The sequence below is a fragment of the Umbelopsis ramanniana genome, assembly GCF_025399195.1.
Source record: "Umbelopsis ramanniana AG unplaced genomic scaffold K450scaffold_1, whole genome shotgun sequence".
In the NCBI taxonomy this organism is placed as follows: Eukaryota; Fungi; Mucoromycota; class Umbelopsidomycetes; order Umbelopsidales; family Umbelopsidaceae; genus Umbelopsis; species Umbelopsis ramanniana.
Genome location: NW_026252087.1, coordinates 199,307 through 212,419, shown reverse-complemented (window position 1 = coordinate 212,419; position 13,113 = coordinate 199,307). Strand labels below are relative to the sequence as shown.

Sequence of the window (13,113 nt, the reverse complement as noted above, 5' to 3'; positions counted from 1 at the left end):
TTGACTCAACGTTCGCTCGCTGCCTTTATCGTCGTTATCTGGTGTAACGGCTTTCGCGTATCCTCGTCAGGATTACCAATACAGATATCAGCCATTGACTGCACCACCGAGGCTGAACCTGGCTTGTGAAACGACGTTCCATTCCTTCTTGCAAATGACTGAATGCTTGCTTGGAAGTGCGTGCGCGAACAAAATGAATTAGGTTGATTGGATAAATAATATTCCCTAGCTCAAGGCTTAGCTCATTGGACTGACTTGTAAAGTACACACAAAACTTTGTAGCTCGATAACATGAGCAAACTGCCAAATTGTAAAAATGGCTATCGCGCATCCATCCTTGTTCGAAAGGCATTATCAGCCATTTTTACTATTGGGTTTTCCAATAGCTTGGTATACGAGCAATGTATTAAGGGTCATTTGTGCTGTGGTTAAAACAAGTTCAATGTGGAGGAGCCAATAAGAAGCAAGGTATCGGACGGTGGCAAGATGTGAGACCACCATGCCTCGCTTCAGTGTCCCTATCTTGCAATATTGGCGGATCACCGCTTAATATGAAGAAGAGGAACTGGCCTACAGCGCACTGACGCACACATTATGAAAGGACTGAGATCAACTCACTATCCCAGAATCCGGTCTTGCGAGATGGAGCAAGCGCTGACAGCTTTCCTCCATCTAAGAACTTAAAAATATCTTGACCAATCGCTTCAGTGCTTACATTTTTCGGCTGTCACAGAATCTCACGCTGACTGAAAGCGTATGACAAAATCCACATGGGCTGAAGACTTCAAGTTGTCTCAAGAGCTCACTTCCCTACACTTTATTCACCAAAATCATTCTCCTATACCAGGAATACAGCCGCTAAAATCATTGGGTAAGTCGGGAGTAAAATAAAATCTGACTCACCTTCTTTCGCTTGCATCGGCTTTCTAGGCGGAAGTATAACTCCAGCCAATCATATTTTGTGAGCATGTGCATTTAAAATCTTTCCGCCCCCCGGCTGTTGAAGATTTTTCTCGCCTCTTTTGGTAAGCAAACTGAAAAAAAATATAGCTTGGCTCGCCTCTTGAACATTTCAACTCATTCTTCTCACTTTGAAAGCGTAATTGTCCAACATGGAACGAGTCTTGAATACAGCTCAAAAAGCTTGCCCTTTTTTGCATAACGCTTCGGCTGCAACCCTTCGTAATCTGTCCACCAAGTCCTCATCTGGTACTTCCAGCAGCAGACTCATCAACAAGGCTCAACAATGCCCTGTCATGGGCAAAGCCATGGCTGTTCAGACCTCCCGTTTCCACACCACTACCAAGGTTGCTACCCCTACTCCTACGGTTCCTAGAGCTATCGCCTCTAATGAATCCAAGAAAGCAGGTAAATTGTCCGCGCCTCTTCCCCCACCCCAAAAAAAAATATATCTAATGTCAAAAAATTTCATCTATCTCTCTCTTTATTGAACAGCTGTGACTCCTGTCTCGCACAACACCACTGGCAACAAGTTTGATTATGAATCTTTTTACAATCATCAGTTGGAGAAGAAGCACAAAGATAAGAGCTATCGCTACTTCAACAACATCAACCGTTTGGCCCAAAAGTTCCCTCGTGCACACACTGCTCGCCCTGAGGATGAAGTCACCGTTTGGTGTGCCAATGATTATCTTGGAATGGGTAGAAGCCCAGTTCTTATTGAAAGCATGAAGTAAGTTCTCTAACCTCCTTGTCGGCCATCTCCCTTCCACAAGCACGTGACTCACCTGTAATTTTTTTCTCCTTCTTTTCCCAGGCGTACTATGGATCGCTACGGAGCTGGTGCTGGTGGAACTCGCAATATTGCCGGTAACGCCGATCTTCATCTTCGCCTCGAAAGCGAACTAGCTGACCTTCATCACACTGAGGGAGCGCTTGTTTTCTCTTCCTGCTATGTTGCCAACGACGCCACTTTATCTACCTTGGCTGGCAAACTCCCTGGCTGCGTCATCTTCTCCGATAACCAGAATCACGCATCCATGATTCAAGGTATCCGCCACTCTGGCGCACAGAAGAAGATTTTCCGTCATAACGACCTTGCTCACTTGGAAGAGTTGTTGCAAAGTGTCGATGTATCCGTTCCCAAAATCATTGCTTTCGAATCCGTTTACTCCATGTGTGGTTCCATTGGCCCTATTAAGGAAATCTGCGAATTGGCCAAAAAATACGGCGCCATCACCTTCCTGGATGAAGTGCACGCTGTCGGTATGTATGGCCCACGCGGTGCTGGTGTTGCTGAGCATTTGGATTTCGAATTGAATGCTACCCAACCTCACGGCGGTAATGGATCGGTCATGGACATGGTTGATATCTACACTGGTACTCTTGGCAAAGCCTTTGGCGTTGTTGGTGGTTACATCGCTGGAAGTGCTTCTTTGGTTGACATGGTCCGTTCGTATGCTCCTGGTTTCATTTTCACTACCTCTCTTCCACCCGCCGTGGTTTCCGGTGCTATGGAGTCTGTCAAGTACTTGAAGCGCTCTGGTGCTGAGCGTACCAAACAGCAATTGAACACGCGTGTGGTGAAGGATCGCCTGGCCCAATTGGACATTCCTGTTGTTCCTAACCCCTCCCACATTGTTCCCGTTCTTCTTGGTGATGCCGAACAGGCTAAACTCGCTTCCGATACCTTGTTGTCTGAATTCGGCATTTACGTGCAAAGTATCAACTACCCTACGGTCGCTGTTGGCGAAGAGCGTCTTCGTATCACTCCTACTCCTGGTCATAACGAAGAGATGATTGATCACCTTGTTGAAAGCTTGGAGAAGATCTGGTCTCGTCATAGCTTTAAGCGTGTCAAGCAGTGGGAAGCTGAAGGGGGTCGTGCTGGTGTTGGCATCAAGGACGCTAGCAAGGTCGAACCCATTTGGACTGACAAGCAATTGCGTATTGGCAAGGTCTCTGAGACTAGCACTCAGACTCTGGCTAGTGCAGCTGCTTCTGTCTAAGCACCCTTTCCGCAGAGTCTGTAGTCCATGACCCTCTTATCCTGCCTGTGTAATTTTCGGCTTCATATACAAAACAAAAATGCATTTATTTTTTTTTTGGATTCCCTCGTTTATCTTTTTACCTAGTCATTATTTTACTTAATGCTCTCTCGGCGCCTTGCCATTTGGGAGACCTTGAGTTGACCCAGGCTCTGCGATGAATAAACCCGACCATAGGTTTTTTTTGTTCGTACCGTTATTTAACAGGACTTTGTCTTTGGTTGGGAGTTGGCTTTATTTGGCTTATCATAAGAGTGGCTGGGGTAATATGGTGGCAACCTTGCAGCTTTTAGCAGACTCATTCTTGCAGACTTCTTACAGGAACCAGTGCATACACGTCCTCTTTGCAATTTGCTTGTAGCAGCCGATACTAATACTTCATTGCGTTGCATACAGACCGCCAGACTCTGCTGTTGTAACGATAAAAAAATGAATAAATAGTAGTCGTGAAGTTCCAAGCACTCTCACCGCACATGGCAGTAAGTACTTGATAGACACCACCTATCAGCCATGCCTATACCCTCAAAGAATTGCAAAGTCATGATTGGGTATCAATTCTATGGTTCAAATTCGATCTCCTACGTTCAAGGTTGATGAATGGGTCTAGATCGGTCGAAGAGTGCTATTGTAGATAACATTGTACTAATTCCAGTACGACTTGTATCACACTCATCGACAAGGAGACACGAGGATGAAGGTAGAGCTCACTGCTAAGGTGAAGTTATATTACATAGAAAAGAGATGAATGATACAAGAGATATATTAAGGAAGGAAGGTAATATTTCTACGAGTTGTATATATTATTGGCAAAGAGTGAAAAATTAGTGCGTCTTAGGGAAGAAAAACTCTAAGAAAGGGATATTTTGAGTGAAATTGAGCATGAAACTGATCGATCTGGCAAGTATCACAAATGGCCAGGTAAAACCACGATGAACAGAGGTGGCCATATCTAAGCTGGCTTGCACTGCCTTTCGACCACGTACGATGGCCTCCTCTTCATAAATAGCAATGGCTTCTGCCGTTGTCTGCTCGCCTTGGTGTGCCTTGACAAGCTGTTCTCCGAGCCGAGTAACATCCAGAATAGCGTGGTTCAAGCCTTCACCTCGATACGGTGTCATTGCATGCATAGCATCGCCCACCAAGGTTATTTGTCCTTCCCCGTTCCAAGACGGATCAGGCATGTATTGACTGATCATTCCCACCCAGTATTTTTCACTTGGATCGGTGTCTTGTACAAGCGACTTGAATGGATCAGCAAACTCCTCGGTCATTTCGTTAGCTAACTTACGGAGTCCGTCTTGAGTATCTGGAATATCCTTGTAGATGGCAGTTTTGTCCCAAGAGAGAACCCATCGAACATTGACTGTCTTCTTGTCGGGTGATATATCATTGACGCCATAGAATAGATTCACCACACCTTCTTGGCCGTCTTTCTTCTCGCCATACATCATGGCGTGCGTTGGGCTGTACTTGATGAACTCTGCGTGTTCTTCAGCTGAGATATTTCTTGAAGTACTGAGGTTGACAATATTGGTCTCTTCCACTTTATCGCCAATGACACTTGTTCGTACAGCACTGTGAAGACCATCCGCTCCCACAATCACATCCGCTAACATATCGCCTTTGTTTGTCTTGAGCACAGGGCCATCGTCGGTGAAGACAACGCCGGTGGCATCAACATCCATCTCGACATCAATACCATCCAGGAGGAATTTTCTCAGTCTACTTCGGTTGGCACGGATGCCATATCCAATCAGGGTAGGTGATCCATTGGATTTCATGACTGGGTTGCCAAGGTGATCGACCGTAGCGAAAGCTGTTTCGTCACGGTAATTGACTGAAGTCTTTTCAACGATGGACTTCATTTTTTCTTCGCCCATTGCTTTAGTAAGGTGTTCGAAAGCAAAGTGGAGAGACACTGAGTAGCCTTGGAGGCGGTCACCGTTCGACTTTTCAACAATGCGGTAGGGAATCCCATGTGTCTTGAGGTATTGAGCCAAAGAAAGACCAGCGGGTCCAGCGCCGACAATCAGAACAGATGATAAGGGCATAGAGTTTCAAAAAGTGTAATGCTTATTGCAAATGACAAATACCGGGTTTGTGGGACGTGCTTTTTTATGCAAAGTGGGGCCTGTTCACATTTGCGCAGCAGCCGCCACTAGACTTGGCGAACGAGGCTTGCATGGCATTTTGGAAGACAAGACTTGCTTGGCAGACCACTTGAAGAATTAATCAACACATGAGATGAAGTAGATGCTCAACACTGTATTTTTGCATGCAGGCTCGCTTCAGCTGGTCTGAGTTCATCAGCAAATGGTGATGGACAAACTTTATTATTTATCAAAATTCTCATTATGCTTATGCGTCGACACCCATCAAGTCAGAAGGTTTTACACTTACTAACGAAAATCAACAGAGAAGATAGTTTCAAACGAAAAGAAGGAACACAGGCTGAGTGGATAGTGGTGATAATAAGGCATAGAGTATAACATATAAAAACCCAGGAATGGCAGTCGGGGATAAAGGCAAGCTTCACTCCAGCAGATCAGCGGCACTGGAAAATACCATTTAGTCGGTTTAGGCTCGGAAAGAGTGTACACAGTTCCCATAATAATGGTATTTGAAATGCTATCACTTGGTAAAATGAATCTTTCATTATAAATCAAGCGCTTGGTCTACGGACTCACTGACCTATTTCATGACCGATGTCGACTGCGTTTTAAGGACGTCCTTGAACGGTTCCTTCGCTTTCTACGTTGACGACAGGGCAGACCCGGTTGTTTTCACATTCATTGTGGCTAGTTTGACGGAGGACGCAGATGAAACGCTACAAATCCACTATACGAGTTGTGAATCCTAGGATTGTTCACATCTTCTGAGTTTGTTTCGAGGGTAAAATATACAGTTAAATCTCTGATGATCGATGAGCTATATCGTCTCTGGAGCACTAGTGAGCAAGGAAAAAGAGTGGGTGTGGATCATCCCAGAATCCAGGAACTCGCTGCGGCATCCGACAAATTAGCCGCTAGTATGATTCTTTGACGTATCGGGATTTGAAAATTAGCTGGAGCATTTGTCGAGAGAAATAGCATCACGCTGTATGAAAACCCGCCTGCTCTGCATGTTATGACTGTATACTTTCGGGATCCTTGAGCTATAGGGATTTGCCGGCATTTCGATGGCTAGGTCAATTGGTTTGAGATAGGTCATGTGACTCTTCAACAGCTATAGTGGTTTCTAGCCCGCCGACATGGGTACTAGACAGGCGCTTACGTATGTCGGTTTCAATAGTTTAGCCAGGGGCTTACGTATATTCTGATTCATGGAGTTAACGCCCAACCTTTCAAATACATTGAGACATATAAAGTCAACCGTGTCGATTGCTTTATTCACATTATTCAACTTTAGCAATCGTTTATCTTCACTATGGCCGACATATTTGCACCTGCACCTGAGCCAGCCACTGAACTTGGCCGCTTTCGAATCCTTTCCTCCACCGCGGGCATTCGCGTTTCTCCTCTTCAGTTAGGAGCCATGTCAATTGGAGATGCCTGGTCTGGCGTTTTGGGGTCCATGGACAAGGAGTCTGCCTTCAAACTCCTGGATGCATACTATGACGCTGGCGGCAATTTCATTGACACTGCAAATAACTACCAAAACGAGCAATCGGAAAGCTGGCTCGGTGAATGGATGGCTCTCCGAAAAAATCGGGATCAAGTGGTTATCGCCACCAAATTCACTTCGGATTACAAATCTCACAAATTGGGAAAGGGAAAGGCTCCCAACCATTGTGGAAATCACAAGCGAAGTCTTCATATGAGCGTCCGGGACTCCCTTGAAAAGCTTCAAACCGACTGGATTGATATTCTCTACTTGCACTGGTGGGATTGGACTACTTCGATCGAAGAAATAATGGACAGTCTACATATCCTTGTACAACAAGGAAAGGTGCTATACCTTGGTATTTCGGATTCTCCAGCATGGGTGGTGAGTGCCGCCAACTATTATGCCCGTGCTCATGGAAAGACCCCGTTCAGCGTATATCAAGGAAGATGGAACGTCATGTCCAGAGACTTCGAACGCGAAATCATCCCCATGGCTCGTCACTTTGGAATGGCCTTGGCTCCATGGGATGTCCTGGGTGGTGGCAAGCTTCAGACTAAAGCAGCCGTCGAAGAACGCAAGAAAAAGGGTGAAACTTTACGAAGCTTTCATGGAGCCGAGCAGACAGAGGCGGAATTGAAAATGAGTGAAGCATTGGAAAAAGTAGCTGGAGAACATAACATCAAGTCTATTACTGCCATTGCTCTTGCCTATGTCATGGCCAAGGCTCCAAATGTCTTCCCATTAGTTGGTGGTAGAAAAGTCGAGCACCTTCAAGACAACATACAGGCGTTGAAGATCAAGCTTACAAAGGATCAGATCGCTTACTTGGAAAGTATCTTGCCATATGAACCTGGTTTCCCTAACAACTTTGTTGGTGAGGATCCCAAGACGACAGGTAAGTTTACCGGACTCACAGCTGCCAGTGCCCAATTGGTCATTGAACAGTCAGCCAAGCCTATTGGGTATGAATAGATAAATCATCAGGGTGGACAAAATCAAATAAAATACCACTGTGTGGTCTTGTAATTAATGGACTACATTGCAAAATAAGTTAAAGAGAAAGAAACAAAGATGGTTGGATATGGAAGAGCTGTATACTCTTGTGATAGTGGATTTCTACTGCCATGTTTCATTCAAATTGCTTCGCAGAGTTGTGTCATGGAGCCTTTGATTTCATTCGAAAACAAAGTAGAGATGAAAGAGCTGTCAAACCTTGATATAAACCGTTGTTGCAATACTCAGAACCACGGCAGCACACTTTTTTCCTCTACCACTCCTTTCGCGCCGCTCGCATGAAGGAAGCAAATTTTTTTTTTTTTTTTATATATCGACGGGTTTATGTAGGAAGGGTTTGTTTCAATGTACAAAAAGAAAGAAAATTTCAAGGAAAGAGTTCGAATATACAAGGGCAAAAGTTGAACGCTGTAGAGCCAAGAAGGAAAAAAGTTTTTTTTTTTTAGAACGAAGAAGTTTCACATTTTAGACAACAATGCGAACTGATTTTTTAGCCTTGTATGCTTTGTCAACAGCGACATCGGTACAGTTCGTATCGGATGTGCACTGTCCTGTGATGGCTTGGTTATTAACTTGCTCATCAAAACAACAAACACAGATATTGTCTTCTGGAAGCGCCTGGTTGGCAACGTCGGTGTAGTCTATGGTATGTAAATCTTCGTCGGTATTGGAAGAATAGTCGTCAGGAATGAGACTACCGTGATCTGCACTACCAGCATCATCCGAACCATAGTCGCTAAAAATAGAGGTTTTGTCTTCCTCGTCGTCGTCATGTTCTGGATATAGTTCATGGTCTTCTTCGTCGTCCTCACTATCATCATTGTCTTCATCGCTGACATCTTCATCCACATCGATTTCGTCCTGTTCCATCCAGGTGATGAACTTTTGAGCCGTTTCACGGATGGCTTGGGATAATTTGGCATCACTGGCTGCCCCTCGCCACCAAGCCAAGAGAGCATCGCCATCGACGATGTCGTATTTGTACAAGATCAAGAGAAGCCGCTGATATTGGTCAGCAAGATGTTGGAGGTTGGGAACTTTGCCTTGCAGCATATGTTCTTCCGCCACAAAAAGGAATTCAAGTTGATCGTGTTCGGTGCGGATATGTTGTTGTAAGACGACTTTCCAGAAATCGAGAAAAACTTTTTGGATGACATCGACCATGACTTTTCGAGCTTCTTCTGATTCCGTTACTTGCAATCGTTGCCCCATCCAAGTGACAAAAGTGGTGGTGACTGTACGCAAAATGGTTCGTGGTGAGGGATCATACTTGATGGTCATATCGTCTAATTCAAGGTTGACTCGAGCGCTTGTCAAGCCCGAAAGCAACGCTTGTTGTAAAAATGAAGAAGCGACTGATTCAAATTGCTCTTCATCATCTAAATCATCTTCACGGGTGTTGAGTGATTCGTCTTCACTCCAATCCACTCGCTCCATAGCATCAGGAAAAGCGGATTCTCCTGCTGGATAGTGGCACATCATATCTTCGTCACCTTCGATAGTGTGGCAGCCCCAGATATTGCGTTTGTCAGCAGCGCCAACATAGGAGAGGCTAGTGTCATTGCGAGAGGAGCTTTTCAATTCTTGAATTTCTTGCTTGAGATCTTCTATTTGCTGCAGATACTGGATCGTTTCCATCTCAAGGTGGTCCTTCTCTTGCGTAACTTGGGCAACATATCGTTGGTGACACTCATCAGCAATTCGACGAGACTGACGCTCCGCACGGAGGTCATCCTGTAAGATGGCAATACCACCATGCAATATCTCGTTTTCTGCTCGTACCCGGCGCATTTCTCGTAGCAGCGACGCTTGGTTATGTTTTTTGGCTCGCCGACTGGGAGAAGTGGAACGTGACGATGACGTAGATGAGCCGGCCATGGAAGGTGTGCGATCGATTTCCATATATAGTTGATGAGGTCTGTCAACAATGGGATGCGAAGGCAGCGAAGCTGGTTCGACTTGCTCAAGTAAACGGCGAGCTATTATGGAAGGAAAAAAAATTGAGTATGATGAGCGATCGATTATTTTTTTAATATATGGATTGCCGAAATTTTATGATTGGTCAAATCGGGATTGCCACACTTACGGTAAAAAGCAACAAAGGCAGCATGTTGAGTCTCCTTGCCAGAAATTGCTCGAACTGCCAAGGAGCCAAGCCCACGTGCAGTAATAGGAATAGACATAGCAGAGAGTAGCCCAGACGGAGCAAAATTAAGATTCATTGGTTCCGCTACAGTTTTGTCAGACGATATTGTGATGAGAACAGGAGCTTGGCCCGCTGTGGGTGAGGAATATGGTCGTCTCATTAGTTGAGGTCGGTGAATAGTGTTGGGGTCAACACGAGGTTGTAAAATGTGAGAAAGCATTATAATTGTTTCTGCCAGTTGGGTGGTGCGACAAAATTGTAATTGTCAAAAACGTTGTTGTAGAGAGATTTATGTTGGAGTTGGGAAAAGTTGCTGGTAAAGCCGAAAATGCGACCCATCTTGTGAGGATTGTGGTGGGTGGAAATGTGTGGTTGGATTGTGTGATGTGGAAACGGGTTTAAAAGTAGCAATTTAAACGTAAATGCAAGCCATTCTTGCTAAAATGTGTATGATGAATGGATGGCAAACGAGAAAAATGGGGCAGAAAAGAAAAAAAGTTGGCGAACTATCCGTTGCCCAAAGTCCGAAGTTTTATTGATGACTCAACTTTTCCCCTCAGCGAAGCTCAGCTTGGCAGTTTCAAAACTTGTTTCCAAACTGTTCCAATACCGTTCCATTGGGATGATTTCGTGACTGCCAATACAATACAAGAGTTCATTGTGCTGTTTGCAAAAAAAAAAATCAAAACCACTCAATCGACATTCCTTGCCACCTACCCCAGTTCCCGATAAATAGCTGAATTGGACCAAGATGAAAGCGCGATCTTGGGCCATTTTCGCCTTTAGATCTTGCACGAGCACAAATGTACCTTCCATTCCACCGTCCCTGGCCATGATGAACCGATGCCGACAGTCAATACCACGATTAGAGCAAGTGCTTGCTATACAGCCTGCATTCAGTAAACTAGCCTACTCAACCGCATCAGTATCTAAGCCAATGGACACGGATTTGCTGAAGAAGCATGATAGCGATCTATCATCCCTCTCCAAGAGTACGTTGGTCCTGTTCCTGTCGAAACGAGGGTCTGTACAAGAAGCTCACGATCAGATATTGCGTATTTTCGAGGATGGTTCTATGCCTACCAATGCCGTTATAAGCCAATACTTTAGCGCCTGCTTTAGTGCCAACGATATTGACCGTGCCCTGGAAATTTACAAGATATTTTTCCGTCGTCTGCGCACACTTCGTAGACCCATATCAAACCGATTTGAGCGAACTATTATCAGCGTCTGCTCCATGATGATCAATCTAATCGACAAAAATACCGAGCCTATGGATATCAATCAAATATGGTCTATCTATGAAGACATGAAGAGCTTGAACATTTCCCTCAATACCGCTTTGTATAATACCCTTCTTCGAATTCTGCTTGAACGTCAAGAACATTCCCAGGTACACGCGGTCTACGGCGAAATGTTGGAGAAGGGACATACACCGACTCTACACACGTATAGTATGTTAATGCTCTCCATGGCGAAGCAAGGTGATATGGATGGGTTTACCAAATTGCTGGATGTCATGCAGAGTCGAGATATGTATCCGGATTTCATAGGCTGGTGTGTCATTATGAACGCGGTTGGACGACATGGCAATAGCAGTGGAGTGGATCAGATTTACGAATATCTGCGATCTACCGAGATTCCCATTACGTCGTGGATGATCAACGAAAAAATGCATTCGCTTTTATGTCGCAAGATCAACGCTAATATGAACCATCGCAAACGTTTGCAAAGGCTAGAGAATCTATGGGAAGAGGAATTTGGAGCACCGCTGTTGGCCACTGATCCTGGTACTTTTACTACAATTCATCCAGATGCCGTCTCGTATACCATCATGATGAAAGCTATGTTATATGATGCGCCAGCTAGGGCTTTGCAGGATATCCCCAAAATACTAGATATCATGGACGCTCGTGGTCTACCCCCCGGTTATCAAGCCTTGATTCACTACGTTGGCGTTTGTATAAATGAAAGGAACACCGCTCATGCAAAAGATGCCATTGTTCGATTCCAAGAAAAATATAACATAACACCGGACGAAAAGATGTGGAGACGGATCATTGGTGCTATGGCTTCCGAAAACAATATTTCTGGCCTGGTCTGGGCGCTGGACGCTCTCACTGGATCAAACTATGTCACACGCAAGGCGACCATTGATTTTGCCATTCCACGAAAACGTCCAGCACGATACAGATATCACCTAAAAGAGGATGAGCTCAAGCAAATATTACCGCCCACCACGTTTCTTAACAATGTATTTGGTCCCAAAACGCTCGCATTGGTATTTAATGCCTTACTTCAATCCGATACCCCGGCTCATACACTGAACCAACCAACCGCCGAACTTGTGATCAATGCTTGGAATACTCTTCATAACGTAGGCGTCTACATACCCAAAAAAATTGAACAAACCATTGTTACACCTGGTTTGATTGCAAAGGGATTATTGATACATGATATTGGCGAAAAGCTTACTCGTCATCAGTAATCTTTTTCATAGCAGTGTTATATACAACTTTAAAAACTTTTTTTTTTTTTTCATTTTAATAATAAATTCACCTGTAACATTTTGACAAACAACATCTTTTTGGCTTTGTAGAGTGACCTGAGGCAGTCAGGAGGTTTTGAATAGGAAACTCCCTCGGACAAAATTCGCATAAAGCAATGATTTTTATTAACAAATGGCATGAATTACGGGATAGGTAAATGTAGGTTGCAATATCCCAGTTCCATTTATTCGTCTGGCGCTGGGAACATGGAACGGAAGGTAAATGCATGAGGCGTCGGTCCATTCTTGGCAAGATATTCCAATCTCGCTTTGGCTTCTTCTGGCGTGGGTCTGACTCCTTTCTCGACCCACCAAAGGACCATGTGAGGACCATCCCACTGAGCAAACCATTGCTTGCGTTGTTTCACGAAGTCCTTGTGGGCAGACCTGTAGACGAATTGAAAAAGTGCATCCTTGCTTTCCCAAACAGATGCGTTTACTATCATCAGTTCGTTGTCAAAGAGCTTGATATCCGTGGCATTGCCTTCATCGCTTTGGAGCCGCCAGACAAAGCCAGGGGACGCTTCTGCTAAAGCATTGATCCTGTCCAGGTTATCATAGAAACCAGCCATTGTGGGGTCGTCTGATTTAGCCAGTGTGAGACCAACGTTAAGTTGAGCTAATTCGTATTCTTTCTTGGTCATTTCTTGATATCTTGATTTTGGCTGAGAAATTGATGTGCGAGCAATACACCTTTTAAGTTGACCTCAAGCTTTCAGCAAATTTCATTTCCCGCCTTGGTTGGAGCTGTGGATATCGCACCGTGGCGCTTAATGGGGACCTGATGACAC

At 44.7% G+C, this 13,113-nt stretch overlaps 7 protein-coding genes across 7 annotated transcripts; 4 read left to right on the top strand and 3 right to left on the bottom strand.

Annotated features, from left to right (window-relative positions):
* Positions 1–1,028: 1,028 nt before the first annotated feature.
* On the top strand, positions 1,029–3,284 carry K450DRAFT_216763 (uncharacterized protein). Its single transcript, XM_051584928.1, has 3 exons — positions 1,029–1,368; positions 1,456–1,693; positions 1,778–3,284. The coding sequence occupies exons 1-3, from the start codon at positions 1,113–1,115 to the stop codon at positions 2,967–2,969; spliced, it is 1,686 nt and encodes a 561-aa protein (XP_051449532.1). The 5' UTR covers positions 1,029–1,112; the 3' UTR covers positions 2,970–3,284.
* Positions 3,285–3,815: 531 nt separating this feature from the next.
* Positions 3,816–5,083, bottom strand: K450DRAFT_216758 (uncharacterized protein). Its single transcript, XM_051584927.1, has one exon. The coding sequence runs from the start codon at positions 5,057–5,059 to the stop codon at positions 3,830–3,832; it is 1,230 nt and encodes a 409-aa protein (XP_051449531.1). The 5' UTR covers positions 5,060–5,083; the 3' UTR covers positions 3,816–3,829.
* Positions 5,084–6,285: 1,202 nt separating this feature from the next.
* On the top strand, positions 6,286–7,839 carry K450DRAFT_216756 (uncharacterized protein). Its single transcript, XM_051584926.1, has one exon. The coding sequence runs from the start codon at positions 6,435–6,437 to the stop codon at positions 7,584–7,586; it is 1,152 nt and encodes a 383-aa protein (XP_051449530.1). The 5' UTR covers positions 6,286–6,434; the 3' UTR covers positions 7,587–7,839.
* On the top strand, positions 7,574–8,001 carry K450DRAFT_216753 (uncharacterized protein). The gene has a single exon (XM_051584925.1). It carries the CDS (start codon positions 7,686–7,688, stop codon positions 7,908–7,910), a length of 225 nt encoding a protein of 74 aa, XP_051449529.1. The 5' UTR covers positions 7,574–7,685; the 3' UTR covers positions 7,911–8,001.
* On the bottom strand, positions 7,840–9,955 carry K450DRAFT_216750 (uncharacterized protein). Its single transcript, XM_051584924.1, has 4 exons — positions 9,715–9,955; positions 9,571–9,607; positions 9,383–9,498; positions 7,840–9,266 (listed from the first exon to the last, which is right to left on the bottom strand). Exons 1-4 carry the CDS (start codon positions 9,736–9,738, stop codon positions 8,094–8,096), a joined length of 1,350 nt encoding a protein of 449 aa, XP_051449528.1. The 5' UTR covers positions 9,739–9,955; the 3' UTR covers positions 7,840–8,093.
* A 493-nt stretch (positions 9,956–10,448) lies between these two features.
* K450DRAFT_216747 (uncharacterized protein) lies at positions 10,449–12,356 on the top strand. The gene has a single exon (XM_051584923.1). It carries the CDS (start codon positions 10,526–10,528, stop codon positions 12,260–12,262), a length of 1,737 nt encoding a protein of 578 aa, XP_051449527.1. The 5' UTR covers positions 10,449–10,525; the 3' UTR covers positions 12,263–12,356.
* Positions 12,357–12,457: 101 nt separating this feature from the next.
* On the bottom strand, positions 12,458–13,057 carry K450DRAFT_216746 (uncharacterized protein). Its single transcript, XM_051584922.1, has one exon. The coding sequence runs from the start codon at positions 12,964–12,966 to the stop codon at positions 12,508–12,510; it is 459 nt and encodes a 152-aa protein (XP_051449526.1). The 5' UTR covers positions 12,967–13,057; the 3' UTR covers positions 12,458–12,507.
* Between the last annotated feature and the right edge of the window lie 56 nt (positions 13,058–13,113).

Coding starts and splice junctions, on each gene's coding strand:
- K450DRAFT_216746 (XM_051584922.1), bottom strand. CDS start 12,966: ATGACCAAGAAAGAATACGAATTAGCTCAACTTAACGTTGGTCTCACA.
- K450DRAFT_216753 (XM_051584925.1), top strand. CDS start 7,686: ATGGTTGGATATGGAAGAGCTGTATACTCTTGTGATAGTGGATTTCTA.
- K450DRAFT_216750 (XM_051584924.1), bottom strand. CDS start 9,738: ATGCTGCCTTTGTTGCTTTTTACC. Junction 9,608..9,714: donor TGCCTTTGTTGCTTTTTACC/GTAAGTGTGGCA, acceptor CTTCCATAATAG/CTCGCCGTTTACTTGAGCAA. Junction 9,267..9,382: donor AGAAAACGAGATATTGCATG/GTGGTATTGCCA, acceptor GACCACCTTGAG/ATGGAAACGATCCAGTATCT.
- K450DRAFT_216756 (XM_051584926.1), top strand. CDS start 6,435: ATGGCCGACATATTTGCACCTGCACCTGAGCCAGCCACTGAACTTGGC.
- K450DRAFT_216763 (XM_051584928.1), top strand. CDS start 1,113: ATGGAACGAGTCTTGAATACAGCTCAAAAAGCTTGCCCTTTTTTGCAT. Junction 1,369..1,455: donor TAATGAATCCAAGAAAGCAG/GTAAATTGTCCG, acceptor TTTATTGAACAG/CTGTGACTCCTGTCTCGCAC. Junction 1,694..1,777: donor GTTCTTATTGAAAGCATGAA/GTAAGTTCTCTA, acceptor TTCTTTTCCCAG/GCGTACTATGGATCGCTACG.
- K450DRAFT_216758 (XM_051584927.1), bottom strand. CDS start 5,059: ATGCCCTTATCATCTGTTCTGATTGTCGGCGCTGGACCCGCTGGTCTT.
- K450DRAFT_216747 (XM_051584923.1), top strand. CDS start 10,526: ATGAAAGCGCGATCTTGGGCCATTTTCGCCTTTAGATCTTGCACGAGC.